This window comes from Neophocaena asiaeorientalis, unplaced genomic scaffold, assembly GCF_003031525.2.
Source record: "Neophocaena asiaeorientalis asiaeorientalis breed wild unplaced genomic scaffold, Neophocaena_asiaeorientalis_V1.1 scaffold357, whole genome shotgun sequence".
NCBI classification, from domain to species: domain Eukaryota; kingdom Metazoa; phylum Chordata; class Mammalia; order Artiodactyla; family Phocoenidae; genus Neophocaena; species Neophocaena asiaeorientalis.
The window spans coordinates 1,238,978-1,259,359 of NW_020173270.1; the positions used below are offsets into that span (position 1 = coordinate 1,238,978).

The window sequence follows — 20,382 nt, forward strand, 5'->3', positions numbered from 1 at the left end:
CAGCTCCCGTTTCTCCAGTAGCCACTTGGCGATGGCGTGCGTCTCATTGTGCCGACCCAGCTCCAGCTTCTGCATCAGCGCATAGGCCGTGGCCTCAATGGTGTAGAGGGAGTCCAAGTCCAGGTCGTTCACTGGCCAATGGGTTTTGTCTAGAAGATGGATGCCCACCTTGTCACGCAGATCTGGGCCCACCTACCTAAACCTGCCCTCTCCTCGTGTCATATTGCCCAGTTTTTCTCATCTGCTATTTTATTGAGCACCTACTTTATGTGAAAATCTTTGCTGAGGAGACGTATGGACATTGCATTTTTCAGAACCACTCTACGAGACAGGGACACTATTTAGAGTTGGGGAAATTGAGGTTCAAAGAAGCCCCTCCACATTCCTCTCGGTCCCACTGCAAGTGAGTTTTTCTACCTCCACTCCTCTTGACTTGGGGAATGGAGAGGATGGGATCAGGACACTCAGGGATGGGATAGCGCAGGCCATGGGAAGCAAACCCCTCTCAGTTACCTATGTTTTAAGACTTTCTTTCCATTCTCGAACATACCAAGCACTTTCCCACTTCAGAGCATTTGCACATGCCATTCCCACTGCTTGGAATATCCTTGGCCTTTCACAGAGACCTTCCCAGTTCTCCAGTCTATACTCCCCTCCCCTCATCATCACTCCCACCCACCTATGTTATTATCTCAGCGCCTGTCTCAATTAGTAATTCTCTTTTGATCTGTTTGTCTTCCACCTGCCTCCCCCAGGAACGCTGGGGACTTTTGAGGGCAGGGACCACATCAGTCTTGTTCACCTTGGTTTCTCAGGGTCTGAGCTCAAGGGTTGGCACACCATAGGTGCTCATAAATGAAGAATCACATTTTGCTGGATTTGAGATCATACAATCCCTCTCTCTCTGCCCCCGTGACTGTGGTTAACACATAGTTGGTTGAAAAGTGGCCCACACCCACCCTGGCTGGCAACGCTGTCCAGGCGGTCATTGGCTTGGGGGCTTCTGGTGAGGGCCAGAGCATAGGAGACTATGGCTATGGCAAAGGTTGTCTGAATGTGGGGGAGTTTTTTCTCCAGGAAGTCACCGGCTTGCTTCATGCTGGCAGCCAAGTTCTAGAAAGTCAAGAGAAGAGGCTAGAGGGAGGTGATCAGAGGAAAGGGGTCTGGGAGTTAGAAGGAAGGAAAGCACTAAGAAGGACATGGGGGTAGGGGAGCCCCCTGTGTGCAGAGGGTATGGCACCCTGCAGACCCTGCCCTCATCTTTGGGTCCTACCGGTATCTTCTGGTTGCACAACTCCTTCCCCTCATTCAGAGCGATCAGGACAAGAGCTGTGAGGGATACATTTGCCTCCGAGCCTCGGTAGCCACCCTGTGGACGCAGAACCACACCCATAATCTCTTTACCATATTGGAGACACCTTCCCCAATCTCTCCTGACTGACCTTGAAAAGCTCCCAGGTGCTCAGCTCTGGGCTGGATGATGCTGAAAGCAGGATGAGGAAGGGGATAGAGGAAGAGGATCTATCTTGAGATTTGCCTGTGTGGGGTCTGCTTTACTATAAGAAAAGTTGACAGCCATGGAGGGTGCTGTGCTAAGCTCTCGATGCTAGCTCAAAACATTCTTGCAGCAGCTCCATTCTCCTGATGAGCAAACTGAGGGTCAGAGGGTGAAGTGTCCCCATGGCTAGTAAGTGACCAACAAGGCTCAAACTCCTCTTCAGTCTCCCAAGTTCCACCCTCAATCCCTGTACTGGACTGAATAATTTCCCCCCAAGATTCTTGTCCACCCAGAACCTCAGAGTGTGATCTTATTAGGAAATAGGGTCTTTGTAGATGTAATGAGTTAAGTTAAGAATAGGTTATACTGGATTAGGGGGACCCTGTATCCAATGACTGGTGTCCATATAAGAAGGCACACACAGAAGGAAGAAAGCCATGTGAAGATGGAGGCAGAGATTGGAGTGATGTGGCTCTAAGCCAAGGGATGCCAAGGATTGCCAGGATCCACCAAACTAGAAGAGGCAAGGGAGGATTCCCACCCCATGCCCCAACGAGCCTTCAGAAGGAGCATGGCCCTGCCGAGACCTTAAGCTTGGACTTTCAGTCTCTAGAACTGGGACCAAATAAATAGATTTCTGTTGTTTTAAGCCACCCAGTTTGTGGTACTTTGTTACAGCAGCCCTAGGAAACTAATACATACCCCAAAGTCTCTTCTTCTCACAGTGGCCAATGAAGCCTGTGAACTCTTGAATCAGTTTACATCCGTCCTCTGCTCAGAACCTTCTGTGGCTCCCACCTCAGAGGAAAAGCTCAAGTCCTCCCTTTGGCCCACAAGGCCCTGCACACTCTGTCCCATCACCTCCCTGCCCTCCTCTCCTCCCTCTCTCCCCTCGCTCACTCTGTTCCAGCCACACTGGGCTCCTCACTGTTCCTCCAAAATATTGGGTACATTCCAGTCTCAGGACATTTGCACATGCTCCTCCCTTTGCTTAGGACACTCTCTCCTTAGTTATCCACAGGACTTGCTCCCTCACCTCTCCAGTTCTGTATAAATATCATCTCCTCAGGAAGCCTTCCAAAATGTCAGCCTTTCCACCTTGATCCCCCTTTCCCTGCATTTTTCCCGTCTCACTTATAACATGCCATATCACTTATGTCTCTGTTGTGCTAATTGCCTGTCTGTCCTCCACTAGAATGTCTGCCCCATGAGGACAGGGATTTTTGTCTGTTTTGTTTGCCCTGAGTCCCCAGTGCTTAAAGCAGTGCCTGGCACGTTATAGGTGCCTGATAAATGTTCGTTGGTGGAAAGAAACTCAGATCTGTGAGCCTGTCTTACCGTTACTGTGTTTGTAACTCCTTTAGGTACCGCCTTCCTGTACCACGTAGGGCTTTCACTCACACAGCCCTCCCTTCTTTTGGGAGTGCATTCTGTCTTTGCTGGTTCATTCATCCATCCAGAGTTTTATTCAGCAACATTTGCTGACTATGATGAACCAGACCTGCTTTTCTCCCTGGAGGACTCACAGTGTAGGAAAAGCAAACCCTGACCAGACTATTGCAAAGTCCCACAGGCTTCAGGACCTGGCGTCTTTCCTCCTTCCCAGGCCTCGGGATGGATCACCTCTTTGCCATCTTTGGGCTCTGATGACACTGGTCTCTTTTCCCCGTCCTCAAACATGCCAGAGCCTCAGGGCCTTTGCACACACTGTTCCCTTTGCCTGGAGCTCTGTTTTGCATTCTTTCCTCCGCTGTCTCCTATTCCTTTTTCAAGTTGCTGCTTTACCGTCACTTCTGCCTGTAGGCTACCCCTGACACCCCCAGCGCTGGGCATGGCTCCTATTAAATCCTATCTCCTGCTTTTCTCTCCCATGGAACTCGGCGCAATTGTGACTTAAACAATCACTAGTTATAATTATTTGGTGAACTTCTGTCTGCCCCCCACTACCCAGCTTGTCAGTTCTACAAGCAGGGGCTGTCACTGTCTTGTTAACCTCTGTGTCTCCCCTCTCCCCAGCACAAGGCCTGGCACACAGCAGTTGCTGGATGAATGTTTGTTGAATGAGTGAATAAATCACATCCCTAACGTGATAGGTGCACAGGACAGGGCTGGTATTCGGGGAAGACTTAGAGGAGGTGGTGTCCGGTCTAAATCTAAAGAGAAAACATACTTTGGCTAGGTGCAGGGGAAAAAAGGGATGAGGTGTGACTATACCATGCAGAGAGAGCAGCCTAAGCAAAGATACGGAGGTGAGTTGGAAGGACCTGTGAGCAGGGAGTATTGAGGAGTGAGACTTGGGAGGAGATACAGAAGAGAAGGATATAGTAGAGAGATGCCGTTGTAGGTGACTGTGTTTGTCTGTAGGTGACTGCCACAGAAGGTGTCTGAGCAGGGGAGAGACCTCCCAGGCTGTTTGAAAGCTGTTTCTGGAGGCTGGCGTGGAGGAACAATTGGTAGGGATGGGTGTGTTGGCTGGCGGAACACGGAGGACTCAGACCCAGAGAGAGGTGGGCCGGGACTGGCAACTCCTTAAAGTAGGGGTGGGGGGATAGGTCCCAGATGTGCCCAGCCTCCCCACATTGTAACAGAGTGCAGCATATGGTCCAGAGCAGGGATATGTGACACTTGGTGCCAGACCTCAGCTCTTTCCTGTTCTCATTCTACCTGGGAACACGTCAGGGGGCTGAAATTCCCCTCCCAGTGTGCAGAGCCCTTGGGTTTTGTTTGAATGGCTCAGATGGTGGCGGGGGGTGGGCACCTTCATGGACCCCATGACCACGGGGCTTTCCTCCAAGAAGCTCCCGTCCTTCGCCTGCCTCTGGGTGATGATCCAGTTGGCAATGGTGCAGAGAGACTCAGGGTTGAACGCCCCCATTGTCATGGTAGGGTAGGCCAGGGCGAAGACCCGGAATACGTAACTCGTGAGCCTGTTGGAAGGGAGACGGGGTGGGTGATGGCTGGCAATAGTCACCAAGGGGGTTCTAGGACAGGGGCGTCTACACTATGGAGAAGTCTACCCCAGAGACCACGGCAACTTGGAATGCTGCTGGCCTACAGGCTGCCTGCCCCAAGACCCCTCAGTGGGGATACTTCTGGGGTCATCAAGCCCCAGGCTGGTCCCTCAGGCTTCCTCCTACCAGGGTCCTCATCCTTACCAGGTGCTTCCTGGGTTTCCCTTGCTGGTGTGGAAGGAGCTATCTGCGCTCCGGTGGGTCAGCATCCGGCTGTACCCTGGGAAAACAGGTGGATGGGAATTTACCGGGAGAGTCGGTGCTTGGGTGTGGCTGTGAAGGGGGGGGTTAGTTACCAGGCATAATCTGGGGGGCAGGGTGTGGGTGGAACTTAGGGGTGCATCATATCTAGATGTAACCTGGAGGAGGGGACTGGTCCAGTTGCCTTAAGGAGGGAGCTGCAGGGCCCAGGTGTAAATGAAAGTCATGGCCCCATGTGACAGTGGGAGCCAGGGTACAGCTGTATCTGGGAGTAAACTGGGAAACTGTGCCATTGGGGTATGACTGGGAATTACTGCTGAGGAGGGGTTGTGACTGGGGAGGGGAGTGACTGGGAATTACTGCTAGGAGGGATCATGGACGGTGAAACCCTGGAAAGGGCGTATCCTGAGGGGCCACTACCTGGGTGTTTTCTTGGGGGTTGTCTCTTGGCTGTAAACTAGAGGTGTCAGTGTGTCTGTGTAGTCACAGGATGTTACTCCTGGGTGTATTCTGGAGAGGGCACCTCTTGGGTGGATTCTGAGCATTGCTGCTTGGGTATTACCTGAAGGCTACCTGGAGGTTTACTGTTTGGGTTTAACACTGGGGATGATAGTGTCTGGGTGTTACTTGGATGGAGAGCTGGTGTCTGTGTGTAACCAGGGAGACGGGGTCAGTGTCCAAACTAACTGGAGGGTCTCTGTCAGGGTGTAACCGGGGTGTGTATCTATGGTTGTTACCTGGGGGGTTTGGATGTAACCTGGGAAGGTATTAGCATTCAGGTGTAACTGGAAGGCCACCACCTGGGATTATTCTGGAGTTTTCCGCCTGGATGTTCCCTGGGGGTATAGCCCAGGGCATGGAACTGATTGGCTATAACCTGGGACAATGTCTGGATATAACATAACCTGGGAGGTTGTTGCTTTGGGGTTAACCAGGGTGTCTGTTATGAGACTTGTAGCCTGGGAGAGGGGTCAGGGTGAAGGAATAATGTGGGGGTCACAATTGGGGGTCACCTGGGGGACTTGGTGTCAGGTTGTCATCTGGGAGAAGTCAGAGTTTGGGTGCTATTGTCTGGGAAGGTCCAGTGGGGTACCCCAGGGGTACCTCAGCCACCCTCCCCAAGAGTCCCAGACACCCTCATCGAGGTCCCAGGAGGGGATCCACTCTCACCGCTGACAATGTTCTTCATCACCTGCTCCCTGAGCTCTACCCCAACCTTGTTCCACTGGCCCGTGCTATCTAAATAGCGGGCCAGGATGATCACGGGTGCCAGGGCGCTCAGCGTCTGTTCGGGGCAGCCAGTGGGGACCCTCAGCAGCCGCCTTGTTTCTTTGGGTGTCAGGCTGCCCAGGATGGTCTCTCCAAGGATGTCACCTGTCAGGTGAGCATGGTCTAAGTTACCATGGCTCCCTGATGGGCACCATAGGTCCCCCCAGCCCCTCCTGCCCCTGTGCCCAGGCAGGCTCTGGAGGAACCAGCCCCTCCTCAGCCCCCGCAGGAGCCGGCTCTGTCTAGGCACCTTGAATGCTGACAAACACTTCTGCCTCTGTGTTGGGCATCTTGTTCAAAAAGTCCTGTTTTGGCACCAGCTCCATCTGGGTGTGACCTGAGTAGGCACAACCTTGTGTGACAAGCGGGTTCTGGGACTGGGGAGGTCAGGGTTCGACTGCAGACTCTGGGAGAATCTCAGACTGCCCCCCTGACCAGATCCCCTCATTTCAGCCCCTCCCTCCACTGGCGCATGGTCCCAGGATCCCACGTGCTCCCCGAAGACCCCACAAACCTTGGGGGCTCAGGAGGATGCTATGGGATATTTGCTCTATCTGACCCCCTGCCTGTAGGATGCAATGAAGAAGAAAGTTAAAAACAATAGTCATAATGACAGTCATAATGACAGTAAGAGGAAGTATTGCTTAGCTATAAAGAGCACAGACTCTGGGACCCAGATATCTGGGTTCAAATCCCAGCTCTTTTGCTTCCTAGCTGCATGACCTTGGGCAAATTACTTCACCCGCTCTGTGTCTCAGTTTTCTCATCCATAAAAGGGAGAGGACACTAGTTCCGACCTCACAGAGTTGTTCTGAGGGTGCCGTGAGTTAATATTCTTAAAGTGCTATATCCTAAGTGCTAAAAAAACGTGTTTGTTAAGTAAGTAAAGTATTACTGATGGGTCATGCACTGGTTTTATGTAATTTTCACAGCTCTCTGATTATTCGTGGGCATGAAGATTATTCCCATCCTGCAAATGAGGAAACAGAGGCTCAGAGAAGTTAAGTAACTTGCCCAAGGTCACACAGAAGAGACAAGGTTTGAACCCGAGCCTGACTCCAAAGGCCCGAAGCGGGGACTCTGTGATTGAGCTTTCAAATCATTGTCTCGCACCTCACTCCTGTCCTGGAGGCCTGTTCATTGATCTTGGGCCCACCTGCCCCTCCCGTGATCACACAGCCTGGAGCTCAGAAGCCCCACTCACTGCACTGGCAGCAAGGGCTGGGGGTGCCTATTACCTGGACCAGGAGTGTCTTCCTCACGTGGTCCTGGACCCCAAGGCCCATGACCTTGACCTCCACATCCACTTTGCCTGTTTCAAGTGGGAGAAGCACGAAGGGCACCATCTTGGAGGAGGTGGGGGGCACGACAACCACCTGGCGGGAAGGGGCTCCTGGCTTTGCCGCACTGCACAGTGGCTCCTTGTGGGGGAACTCCACTCGGACCTGGGGCAGAGTGGGCAGTTAGAGGGTCCTGATGCATGAGGAGGCCCAGGACCCGAGAGTCACAGTCTCCTCCCTGCCCCCACCCTGAGAATCCTGGGTAGGTGACAGTGTAGCGTAATGATTGAGAGTAAAGACCCTGCCTGGGTTCAAACCCCTTCTGTCACTTAGGTGCTATGTGATCTCAGGAAAGCCATGCAAGTTTCCTTATCTCCAAACCAAGAACAGTCATAGCATCCATCTCCTGGGGATATTGTGAGGCTTAACTGGGAAAATGTCTTAGAAACTTTTTCAAAAAGGCTGCCACTTCACTGGCTCCTTCGAATAATGGACACACTCCATCCCCCTTATAAAACACACTGACAGACATTTTTTTGGGGGAGAGGGGAAGGCTGGGGGCTTCACCTTGACCGAGCGATCCTCGAAATTGTACAGCACAGCTTGGATCTGGACCTGCTCATTCCTGATCACGGAGAAGGGCAACTTAAGATCCACAAAGAATGATTTCATAACCGTCAGCTCAAAGGGGTCAGAGACGCAAAGACCTAGAACCAGGAGAGCGCTTGACGTTAAGCGGAGGCCAACTGCCCTGGGGCTGGCCAGGGCCACTGTTCTCCTGTTCCTTCAGCGCTGGGCTCATGGGGTCACCTTGTCCAGCCTTGACACTGACGGCCACAAACTGCCATGTGGTGATGGAGTCCGGCACGGTCACAAGGGTGCTGTAGTGCGAGGTGCTGCCGAAAGTACCGGGGTAGGGGGAAGGGGACATAAGTGAGTCTGTGATACCTGGACAGAGCCTCTGATTGAGGGTTACCGTCTTGGGCTTTACCATCACTAGGAAGGGGTCAGTGGGTCACCCAATTAGAGAAGTTATCACGAGAGGGACATCATTTGGGGGGACCCACTGGGATCTTTATCCCCATCCAGGAAGTTTCCTGTCATGGGACAATGCTGAGAGCTCAATGTCACTCCTGGGGGCATTGGCCATGATGGATGGCCCCCGACGCATGGACGGGCCAGGGACCAGAGGCTGGCATGGGGGCCATGGTCCTACCCCGATTCACTTTTGGGCAGAGTAATCTTCTTCCAGAACCAACTTTCAGGGAACAAGCTCCGGACAGGCTGGTCCTCCAGGAAGATGTCATCAAAGTCCTCGTCTTCATCCACTGTAGGGAGGAGATGTGGGGCAGGGTTTCTTTTGCATGTCTCCCATGACCCACCAGACTCTTCATTGGGGTCCTCCCACCTCATCCCTCCATGGCACATGTCACCCCTTGACCTGTCCATGACACTCCATGTCCCTCAGTGGAGCCCCCCGACCCTGTGCCTCCTGCCGTGGTCCCCTCACTTGTCCCCAGAAGCAGCTGCTCCTCTCGGGCCTCCCGACTCAGGGCCTCAGACACATGGCAGCAGCTCAGGAAAGCGGCGATGCAGACTGGTCCATAGCGGACATGATGGGTCCTCTCCTCACACGATAGCCCCACTGGGCTCTCCCGGAGCCCAGCCTCACAGCACTTTCGCTCCAGCTCTGTCTCGAACTTGTTCACTGCAGGCCAGAGTTAGTGGGACAGAGGAGGGGCTGGGTAGGACCTGAGGAAGCAGGGACCCATCCACCTCAACGTCATGTACACCTGACCTCTGTTTAGCCATATCTCTGGCAATGCTGTCCCTAGATCTTTGCCTGTATCTTTCCCCTGAAGCTTCACATTGAACTCATATGATGAGTTCTGATGAGGAAGCTGAGGTACAGAGAGGTCAATTCACTGGCCCAGGGTCACACAGCTCACAAGTGGCAGAGCTGGGACTGGAATTGATGCTGCTGCTTCTGCTACTTCTTCTTCTCCTTCGTTTGGGACAGGGATTGGCAATGCCATATTTATTTATTGAAGTTGGAATTTTGACACCTGGTTTTCGTTGTGTGTTTTAAAAAAATGAAAACACAAAACTTCCTGTAGAGCATGGTGTCAAGTTGAATGCTTCTAAATTAGCGAACCGAAGGAATGCGCTTAAAGATAAAAAATATTATAGCAATTTAATAATCTTATTGTCTACCATATAACATGATTAGAACATCTATAGTTAAGTGATTGTTACCATAAATAAAATAACAGTTTATATTATGTACTGTTCTCAGAAGGTTAGCATGATTTTCGATATTGAAATTAGAGTTAGGGTTTTATCTCAATTTTTATTAGATTTCACTTATTTTCCCTTTATTTAGATCCACAGAGTCATTAGTGCCGCTTAAAAAGACCGGCAAATCTAATATTCATAGAATCCATGCTTCTAACAATACCCAGTACTGCCTCTCATCTTCCTTGAACTCTAGGCTTCTTGGTCCCGTCCACACCGGGGTCTTGGTCTACATATTATCCATCTCCCCTTTCATCTACTTTCCTTCCGGTATCACAGAAGCTAGACATCTAAAAAGTACATTTCCCAGACTCCCTTGCTGCTAGGGTTCTGGATGGGATGCGATTCTGCCGCCCAGACGCTCTTGTATAGAATCTGAAAAGTGGAAGAGAGGTGGAGACCATTTTCCCTGCAACGGTGGTAGCTGATGGGTGGGCTCCAGTCTATGAGTTTTTGTAACAGGCAAAATTCTGTGTTTCGCTATCTACCTGCCAGCTTCATGAGAGATATTGGCAGAGTTTCCTCAGATTTCATGCATGGAAACCTAGATTTCATGCATTGTAAGAACTACAATGGAGTGATCTTGAGTCTCAGCAAGCAGCCTTCCAACTTCCACTCCTAAAGTTCAGCTAATGGTTTTGAAAGCATCAAACTCCCATCATGAAATCACCTCTCCTCCCCGTCCCCCGACTGGAGTACCTAGAGTGGTTTCAGTTTTCTGTTCTAAGCCCTGATGAATACAGACAGGTTAGGGAGCCAGGAGGGCACATCCAGCTTTAGCTCTGACCTGCATTCCTCTTGGTCTCCAGGCTCTTCAGGGAGCGGCGGTGACGGCTGGGAGATGGGCTCTGGGGGCAGTGCCAGTCTGGGGATCAGAGGGAAGAATGAGAGAACAAGTGTCAAGATCATTATCCACATCCTTGAGATTTATTGGGCGCTTACTGCATACCCAGTGCTTTATATGCATCACCACATTTTATCCCACAGCCTCTTCGTAGTCAAGATTTGCCACTTAAAAGTTGTGCAGGGCTTCCCTGGTGGTGCAATGGTCAAGAACCCGCCTGCCATTGCAGGGGACACGGGTTCAAGCCCTGGTCAGGGAAGATCCCACATGCCGCAGAGCAACTAAGCCCGTGCGCCACAACTACTGAGCCTGTGCTCTAGAGCCCGCGAGCCACAACTACTGAGCCCATGTGCCACAACTACTGAAGCCCATGCACCTAGAGCCCATGCTCTGCAACAAGCCACCACAGTGAGAAGCCTGCGCACTGCAACAAAGAGTAGCCCCCGCTCGCCACAACTAGAGAAAGCCCGCGTGCAGCAGCGAAGACCCAAGGCAGCCAAAAATAAACAAATGAAATAAATTTATTTTTAAAAAAAAGTTGTGCAATCTTCAGCAAGTCACTTAACCTCTCTGGGTTTTAATTTCTCCAGCTATGTAAAATGGAATAATCATAGTTCTATCTATGAGATAATGCATATAAAAGTACTTAGCACAGGGTCCAGCTTGTAGTAAATAGAAATGGTTATTTTAAAAAAAATATTTATTTATTTGGCTGCGCCAGGTCTTAGTTGCAGCACTCAGGATCTTCATTGCAGTGTGTGGGGTCTTTTAGTTGTGGCATGTGGGATCTTTTATTTGTGGCATGAGGGATCTTTAGTTGCAGCATGAGAACTTTTAGTTGCGGCATGTAGGATCTAGTCCCCTTACGAGGGATTGAGCCCAGGCCCCCTGCATTGGGAGTGTGGAGTCTTAGCCACTGGACCAGCAGGGAAGTCCCAGAAATTGTTATTAATAACACTATTTATAGCTGAAAGAAGACCGTCCTAGTTGTCCCCAAAATATCCATTCTCCCCTATCGTTTGGGGCAACTAAACTTCCATCTTTTATGTATCACTCAGAACGAAGACTACATTTCCCAGTCTCCTTTGTGCCTAGATAGGGCCATGTGACTGAGTTCTGGCCAATGAGATGAGAGAGAAGTGTACTAGTCTCTCCACTTCCCTTCATCCTGGTGCCTGGCAGGAGGTCCTGGTGAGACTTCATCTTGCAATATGGCAGAGCAACAAGCTAGAAGGAGCCTGAGTCCCAGAATGACCTCTGGACTGTTACTGAGCGAGAAATAAACTTCTACCTGCTTAAGCTACTGTTAATTTGTATCTCTGAAACACATGGCCAAAACTACATCTTAATTAGCACACAGTAAGTTACTTCTATTATTACGTACATTTTATGGAGAGATAAACTGAGAATCAGAGAGGAAATATGACCGGCCTATGGTAAGTGGCAGAGTCCTAGATTTTAGCTCATCTGTTTCACACCAAAGTCCATGTTCCTAACCACTAGATAGCACTTCCCCACCCCTGCCGTCTTCCTGCCCCCCTCATGTACCTGAGCTTGCCAAAGTGTCCATGCCTGTGCTCATCTTCATGTCCAATCCGGCATCCTTGAACACAGCAAGTCTGTCTTTCCCACTGCCTGCTGTGCAGCCAATGTCATGTTCCTCCACCGTATCCCAGACCTGAGGGTCAAGAGAGGAACCTGGGGCTTCCCTGGTGGCGCAGTGGTTGAGAGTCCGCCTGCCGATGCAGGGGACACGGGTTCGTGCCCCGGTCCGGGAAGATCCCACATGCCGCGGAGCGGCTTGGCCCGTGAGCCATGGCCGCTGAGCCTGTGCGGCCGGAGCCTGTGCTCCGCGACGGGAGAGGCCACAACAGTGAGAGGCCCGCGTACCGCAAAAAAAAAAATTCACATAATCACCCGTTTACTGAGCCCTTACTACCTGCCAGTCTCTATGCTGTGCACAGGCTCCTTGAATCCTTGCAACCAACGATGTTGTTCATTTAATAGGTGAAGAAACTGAGGCTCCAGCTAGAATCTCCAGGCAATCTTTGGGTCCAAAGCCCACATGTTCTTACCTTCTTCTGTGTGAGCTTGTGTTTGCTGTTCAAGATATAGACAGCCTTGTCCACGGCCACCAGCCCCACTGTGGCCTCTGCATCACCTGTCACCTTCAATTCCACCTGGCTGCTGGGCTGTACAGGCTGGAGGTATCTTTCATTCTTCATGCCAACCTTCAGCTAAGCAAGGAAAAAGAGATGTCAGTATAAGAGGCTCATAGGTCACCAAGGGGCTTCCCCAAGTCCATTTTCAAGTTCATGCTCCCTCAGCTCTGATGGAGCATCTGGGAACTCCACCAGGCCAATCTCAACCCTACACATTTACTTGCATCTTCTCCACCTCTTAAGTTGAGGTTTTAAGGCCACATCGTTTCTCCTTCCTCTCCTCTGCCTCTAGACTGAGAGCCCTCGAATTTGTACAGACCATCTCCCAAGCATTATGATGGTGGTGTACAAATTCAAGGAGTTTGACTCACCTTCTCTTTGCATTTGTCATTCACAGAAATCCAAATGGAATCAGCCACCAGTTCGGGGTCCTGCCCTGTTCCCCTTGGCAGTAAATAAAAGGCCAGGATGCGGAAGGAGGGAAGCATCTTTGAAGTCACATCAATAATGGCTGACGTGTAGACACTCCCGTGACTTTTTAACTGATGTTTGGCATACACAATCTGGCCCTTACTCAGGACCTTGGAGACAAGGGAGACTATGGATGAGAAGGGATGAGAACCAACCCTTGCCCTAGGCTATCCCAGCCCACAAGGGAGCCCCCTAGTCCCTTTGCTTCAGCCCCTATAGGTCTGAGTCCATCCCGGGTGGCTCCCACCAGCTCAAGTCCTGGCCTAACCCCTCACCAGGATGGTGAAGTGAGTGATCCAGTCCTTGGCTGCAGGATTTTGATGCTTTGTGTTGAGACTCAGCTGGATGTTGCTGCCAACCTCTGTGTCCAATGTCTTCACCTCAATGTGCAGGAAGTTCCCTGACCCATCCTGGGTTGAGTAAGGCCAAGCCGTCATCCTGGCTGAAGCCTGCTCCTCTGGCTGGAGAGGTGCATCAGTTTCCACCTGGGGAGCATGATGGGCAAGTAAATCTCTGATAACCCTTCCAGCTCACACAGTCCCAGCCCTACTATCCCTGCCCCTTAAGGTTGGTACCAGGATAGGGAGCTCCTTCAGATCTCCATCGGTGTTGATGGTCAGAGTGGCCACCCCACTGGACGAGGTATGTACTTTGTGGTTTTGGCAGCGGACGAGGACTTTGGAGGCTGGGGACCCATCAGGATTTGAGACGAAGACCTGCGGTGGAATCTGGCATGAGATCATGGACAGGCCTGGGGGTGGCCTGGTGTAAGAGGTGGGGACTGGGAATGCAATCTGGATGGGACTGCCTTGTACAGCTGTACGGGTTGTGCACTGAGCAACACCAGGGGCACCTCTCATTTAGAGCCTATGAGTGGAGCCCCTAGAGTTTTGCAGAGTACAACCGTATGTGGCAGCCCTGGGTGTTGGTGTACCGGGGGTAAAGGTGGGGGGAACTGAGGGTGAAAAGGGTAGGAGAAGATGTGGAGGGCTTGGGGAAACCTTGGAGTAGGATTGGCACCAAAGGATGTCTCCAGCTTTTCTAATGCTTATCAGACATTTCAAAGTGTCTCCAGCTTTTCTAACGCTTATCAGACTTTTCGAAGTCACCCCAAATGAATGTATGTAAAAAGAGCATGCTTTCTGGGCAAATGTAGCCTTAAGATAAACTTCTAAGCATCACTTTCCAGCCTGACTGTGATCCCTGACACCCCCAAAGAGAAATTCTGGAGCCATCACTGTGCTTTGGGGGGACCTGGTTAAGACTTGAGGGAACCTTGGGATTGGTCTGGAGGCATGATGGACTCAGCTCTCAGACAAATGAGCTCTGGGAGGCAGGTGAAACCTGTGTGGGTTTTTGTCTCCTGGGAAGGTCTGTTTCAGGGAGGGGCCCAGAGTCCCTGCGTGGAGTGAACCCAGACTCTGACCCTAAAGTGGAATGGCATCCCTGGCTTGAAATACTGGGGTGTCCTGGTGAACTTGATGTTGTATGGGCTCTGGACAATCTTCACCCCGGAGGTCTCGGCCTGGACCATCTCACCCCCTGGAGAGACAGGAGGATCGTTAAGTTCTGTGGCAGAGGTTCAGTTTCCTGGGGAAAGAGCAGGCTGGTATGGGAGGCCCATCTTGGTGAAGGTAGGAAAAGACAGTAACGCGATTTCAGTTCCTCCCAGCCCTTCCAGCATTTCCCCATTTCTCTGATGAGGAAACTGAGGCAGGAGGTGGCCCAAGGTCACATGGGTGGAGTGTCTGGGTTGGGAAAGGACACAGTGTCCTGACCTCAGCCAGGGCCCTGGGTGAGGGTGGCACCTGTGGAGAAGACAGTGACGTTGACGAAGATTGAGGCCCCAATGAAGTCCTCTTCCGGGCCTTGGAATGTGGCCATCAGTGTGCCCTTCTGGAGGGAGACGTGGCCGAGGCCTTCAAAGATCTGCTCTCAGTGCAAGAGAGAGGAGGGGAGATGGTTTCTTGGGAAATGGGCGATAGCAGAGGAAGGGGAGGTGGGGAAGGGGGAAAGAAGGGGGAGGAGGTGGGGAAGGAGAGACAGGGGAGGCGTGGGTCTCAGTTACCTCCACCCTCTGCAGGGAGCTTTGGATGGGGATCCGGTGGGAATCCTGCTTCACCCCAAAGATGGCCAGAGCGTGTCCATCCACTGGCTTGTTGAATATATATCTGGGGGATGGACAGCCATCTCACTGGCTCTGAAGCACCCACACAACCTCATGTATCTGCAGAGACAGCCTGTGTAATCTCATGGGGCTGCAGAAATGGCTGTAACACTTTGGGAGGGGCGGAAGTGGCCCTTGGTAACTTAGATGTTTCCATTACTGACCAACACAAGCCTGGGAGGTGACAAATATGTCCCTTAAGGCCTTGTTGGGTTGCAGCTGAAGCCTGTGCAACTTCACAAGATGGTAGAGGTAGGCTGTACAGCCATATGGAGCCACAGAGAAATCTGAACAAGGACTTCACTGGTGGCGCAGTGGTTAGGAATCCCCCAGCCAACGCAGGGGACACAGGTTTGATTCCAAATGCCGTGGAACAACTAAGCCCGTGCGCCACAACTACAGAAGTCTGCATGCCTAGAGCCTGTGCTCTGCAACAAGAGAAGCCACCGCGATGAGAAGCCCACGCACCACAACGAAGAGTAACCCTTGCTCGATGCAACTAGAGAAAGCCCGCACGCAGCAATGAAGACCCAACGCAGACAAAAAAAAAAAAAAAGAAAAGAAAGAAAGAAATCTGAACAGCCCCTGGGATGGCAAGGGTGGCCTATGAAGCCTCGTCAGGCAGTCTAGGTGACCTGTATAGCATGATAGAGCTGCAGAAATGGTCTGTATAATGGCAAGAAGTGGCAGATATGGCCCTTACAACCCTAGGTGGACAATATGGCCCGTACAGCCTTGTAAAGTTGTGGGGATGGTCTGTAAATTCCATAAGGCAACATATGTGACATTTGTAATTTCATAGAACTTCAGAGACGGTCTGGACAACCTCACAAGATGGCAAAGGTGCCTATGCAACCTCGTGGACCTTTAGAGATGGTCCAAACCATGAGAGGTCGTATAACTCCATTAGGTAGATAAGGTGGCCTGTACAACCCCAGAGACCTGAAGGGATGGTCTGCATAACCTCACGGGACAAGATTGTGTCATGGGTGGCAGAGTGCCTCTCCTATACCCTAAGAGCTACAGAAGCGGTTCATTTCTCTCTACCCATTCAGTTTCTTGGCATTTCTGGTCCTCTGGCCAGGCTGGGGGTAAAGGAACTCACCGGGCCTGGATATCCACACCCAGAGCCTCATCGTTGAGGTAGAAGAAAGTCTTGTTTGGTGTCAGCTGAACCTCAAAAGATGGGAGCGCTGGGTGCGGTAAAGAGAGAGTCACCCTCAGCGTTTCACTGTCACCCCCCCATGTCCCCTCCCTGCCCCACTCGCTCCTTCCTCAGTGATTCTGGCAGCCCCCAAGGACTGGAACACATAGTCGTCAGGCCCTGGCACACAATAGGTACACCGTGAGACCTCCTTTGCATTTCCAGCCCCGGTCCTTGCGAGATCCACCTTGCCCACCCTGGCACACCCTTCTCACCAAACTCCTTCACTTCAAAGTTTGCCTTGAACTTCTGCTTGGGTGCACTTTGGTATCTGGCTTCAATGCTCCAGGTCCCAAGACTGAGGCACAGGGAGTTAGGAGAGATGGAGCCTGAGAAGGAGAACCTCCCTCCCTCCACCCCTAGGGTTCCCAACAGGGCACCTGATGAGCTCTGGGAGGTGGAAGGAGTTTGCGAAGACACTGTCCTTGGCCAGGAAATCCTGGCTGATCACAGTGATCCCCTCCGGGTTCTGCGGGGATACAGGGGGTGGTTGGTTCATGCCCCAGGCCGTCAGCATGTGATATAACCCCAGTGTCTGGGATCCACCCTGCCCTCAGGAGAGGTCACCTTGATGTCCAGAGTGAATGTCCTGGGCACAGGATCCATCCTGTGGTTCACAGTGTACACCCGGTATTGAACTGGAGGAGGAGGGAAGGCTCTGAGCACGGGATAGAGTTTGGAGAGGGGGTGGATGTAGTCATTAGGATCTTGGGCAGTGGGGGGACCTTGGACAGAAGGACACCCTGGGAGGTGGAACATGTGGGCATGGGGGAAACTGGGGATGAGAGTCAGCGCCTGCCCCAGGCCAAGTGCCTGGGGGCTGTACCCAGTTGCTCAGGAGTGTAGATGGTCTTGTCTGTCTGGATGAAGATGTAGCCAGCGTGGGGAGCCACCAGCACCAGCTTCTCCATTAATGCGGAGGCCGAGGTGGGTGCCCAGGTTGCCTGGATGATGACATACTGCGTTCCTGGTTGTGGCGGGTAGACCAGGCTCTCGGGAATCTGGGGAGAGATGCCCACACTCCTCAGGGCCTGCTGGGGTCTCCATCCCTGGGGGCAAAGCCCTGGACCAGATCTTGGAGAAGCAATTGAATGGGAGCTCTCTGGTTCTGCCCTTGGGAGCAAGGCCCCCACGTGTGCCGCCCAGGTTACGATCCCTTTGAGGCTCAGTTTCCCAGACTACCAGCAGAGGGCGCCTTTATTAATTCGCACAGAGACGTTATACGGACTAATCAAGGCCTTTCTCGGAGCCCAGACCTACGGAACTTTGAGTTTCTAAATGGATAGGACATGCAAATTGGTATATATAGAATGCATAAACAACAAGGTCCTACTGTATACCACAGGGAACTGTATTCAGTATCCTGTGATAAACCATAAGGGTAAAGAATAAGAAAAAGAACAGATGAATGGATAAAGAAGTGGCACATATGTACAATGGAATGTTACTCAGCCATAAAATGGAACGAAACTGAGTTATTTGTAGTGAGGTGGACGCACCTAGAGTCTGTCATACAGAGTGAAGTAAGTCAGAAAGAGAAAAATAAATACCGTATGCTAACCACATATATGTGGAATCTAAAAAAGAAAAAAAAGTTCTGAAGAACCTAGGGGCAGGATAGGAATAAAGACACAGACATAGAGAATGGACTTGAGGACACGGGGAGGGTGAAGGGTAAGCTGGGACGAAGTGAGAGAGTGGCATGGACATATATACACTACCAAATGTAAAATAGCTAGTGGGAAGCAGCCGCATAGCACAGGGAGATCAGCTCAGTGCTTTGTGTCCACCTAGAGGGGTGGGATAGGGAGAGTGGGAGGGAGATGCAAGAGGGAGGGGATATGGGGATATATGTATATGTATAGCTGATTCACTTTGTTATAAAGCAGAAACTAACACACTATTGTAAAGCAATTATACTCCAATAAAGATGTTTAAAAAAAGAATAAGAAAAAGAATGTATATGTATGTATAACTGACTCACTTTGCTGTACAGCAGAAATTAACACAACACTGTAAATCAACTATACTTCAATTTTTAAAAAATGGACAGGACATAAGAGAAGCAGTAACTATATCCAGGCCTTGCATCTCTCTTTTTTTTAAAAAAGAATTTTTTTTTGATGTGGATCATTTTCAAAGACCTTACTGAACTTACTACAATACTACTTCTGTTTTATGTTTTGTTTTTCTGGATGTGAGACATGTGGGATCCTAGTTCCCTGACCAGGGATCGAACCTGCACCCCATTCAGTGGAAGGTGAAGTCCCAACCACTGGACTGCCAGGGAAGTCCCACAGGCCCTGCATCTCTTCTCCAGTGTGCCGCTTGGGAAGTCCCTCTAGAATTGCCCCTCTCTATCCTTGCTGCTGACCCGGAGATTCCCTTTATGGCCACCCAATCCGGCCTGTCACCCACCGTCACTGGTGCCTGGTCCATAAAGTGGTTTTCTGGTGAGAGAACGAGCTGAACCCTAGCCACTGGTATCTTCTTCATGGGGAAATCCCACACGGTGAGGTTCACCTTGAGGGTCCTGTCGAGGGGCTCTCTGGAGTCCGAGTGAGCCTGCACGTGGATGTTCTCCGGGCTGCCGACCCGCAGGACCCGGGGGGTCACCAGGATGTACCTGTCAGCAGACAAACATGGGGGCACAGGGGGACTCAAGAGGTGGAAGTGATGGACGAGGATCACATGCAGGGAATCATAGAGATGGCAGATGTCCCCTCAGTTCTCCAGACTCACAGTGGCTCAGCATGGGCAACGGGGCTCCCCAGGAGGAGTAGAATCAATCCTAGGAGCCAGGGCACATCCATGGCGGTGGGAGGACAATGTAGGGCCACAGGCCACAGATGCCTGTCCTCTTGTCCACCCCAGATCTGGTCTGTTTGCCTTGGCTTACCCTGGCCGAGTTAATGTCTAAATGAACATGGGGAGGAAATTCCCATAAATCCAATGGGTGATGAGGGGGCTGCTCTGCTCTCCTCAGCCAATCCTCCGCAGGGTGGGGGGCTGGGGACAGTTGCATTGAGAAGTTTTCCAGGCCCCACCCATGCCTTGGGGGCCAGGGTGTTAGGAGGGCTGCCTTTCCCATCAGCCAATCCTGAAGCCCTCTCCTCCCCCAGCAGGGAGCCTGGGCCATGTGGCCCTGGGCGTGCACTCAAGGCTTGGTTGGGATTGGCTGGTAGGGGCAGAAGGAAAGAGGACCGTCCCCTCCTCTGCCCTTGTGAAGCTGGCGAGAGTTTCTGGGGTAGTTGTTCCAACTGGGGCAATGCAGGCATTACGTTTTCATTTCCCAATGACAGGCATGATCAGCCATATGGCATTTAGCCATCTGACCGCGGGGACCCAGTGTAGTGGAAGCTTCTGGGAAATGCATGGGTCAAAAGCTCTTACCGCGTTTCAGATCTTTCTGAGCCCAGCAGGCACTGCATGGCTTTTCTCCTTCCTTGCCGGAGCCGATTACACTTGGTAAATGGTCCACTGTCTGTTGTTCCTAAATCATGCCAATCTCTCTGGGCTCCTTTTCCAACAGGCAAATTATACATATTAAACCAGGGAGGAAAACACATCTTGCTTGAAGCATTCCTGGAAGAAGGCTTTCTCTGGCCTGAAATAATTCTCACTGGCTGTTTAATATGCCCTATTAAAGACGTTGAACCCAATTTGTGGTGTCTGCCCCTTCGAAGCAGGTGGGGCTGCAGACAAGTTTGTCTGGTTCTTTCTTCTTCAGTGAAGTCAGTACTGCCAGCTTGGAGAGTCTTGCCTATTGGAGGGACCCAGACCTCCCCAAACAATGACAATATACATTTATCCCACAAAAATTCGTTAAATATTTACTACAAGCTTGGCCCTACTTAGCATGCTGAGGACACAGCAGTGACCACAATAGACAAAGTTGCTGACTGTGTGGAATAGACTTTTTTTTTTAAATGAATTTATTTATTTTATTTATTTTTATTTTTGGCTGCGTTGGGTCTTCG

At 51.3% G+C, this 20,382-nt stretch overlaps 1 protein-coding gene across 1 annotated transcript in view; it reads right to left on the minus strand.

The window, feature by feature from the left end:
* The window catches only part of LOC112400340 (complement C3-like), a 27,325-nt gene extending 8,110 nt beyond the window's left edge, over positions 1-19,215 (minus strand). The window contains exons 1-29 of the mRNA XM_024746053.1: positions 19,145-19,215; positions 18,821-19,028; positions 17,229-17,403; positions 16,970-17,040; positions 16,783-16,871; positions 16,618-16,700; positions 16,304-16,391; positions 15,100-15,202; positions 14,840-14,960; positions 14,458-14,573; positions 13,607-13,747; positions 13,307-13,516; positions 12,932-13,141; positions 12,474-12,635; positions 11,947-12,076; positions 10,342-10,419; positions 8,770-8,967; positions 8,476-8,587; positions 8,070-8,155; positions 7,827-7,966; positions 7,218-7,424; positions 6,494-6,545; positions 6,230-6,316; positions 5,881-6,084; positions 4,654-4,729; positions 4,257-4,425; positions 1,274-1,369; positions 960-1,113; positions 1-149 (exon numbers count right to left, since the gene is read on the minus strand). The exon at positions 1-149 is cut by the window's left edge and continues 1 nt beyond it. Coding sequence (XP_024601821.1) covers positions 1-149; positions 960-1,113; positions 1,274-1,369; positions 4,257-4,425; positions 4,654-4,729; positions 5,881-6,084; positions 6,230-6,316; positions 6,494-6,545; positions 7,218-7,424; positions 7,827-7,966; positions 8,070-8,155; positions 8,476-8,587; positions 8,770-8,967; positions 10,342-10,419; positions 11,947-12,076; positions 12,474-12,635; positions 12,932-13,141; positions 13,307-13,516; positions 13,607-13,747; positions 14,458-14,573; positions 14,840-14,960; positions 15,100-15,202; positions 16,304-16,391; positions 16,618-16,700; positions 16,783-16,871; positions 16,970-17,040; positions 17,229-17,403; positions 18,821-19,028; positions 19,145-19,215 — 3,786 coding nt within the window. The remainder of the gene's footprint in view (positions 150-959; positions 1,114-1,273; positions 1,370-4,256; positions 4,426-4,653; positions 4,730-5,880; positions 6,085-6,229; positions 6,317-6,493; positions 6,546-7,217; positions 7,425-7,826; positions 7,967-8,069; positions 8,156-8,475; positions 8,588-8,769; positions 8,968-10,341; positions 10,420-11,946; positions 12,077-12,473; positions 12,636-12,931; positions 13,142-13,306; positions 13,517-13,606; positions 13,748-14,457; positions 14,574-14,839; positions 14,961-15,099; positions 15,203-16,303; positions 16,392-16,617; positions 16,701-16,782; positions 16,872-16,969; positions 17,041-17,228; positions 17,404-18,820; positions 19,029-19,144) is intronic.
* Between the last annotated feature and the right edge of the window lie 1,167 nt (positions 19,216-20,382).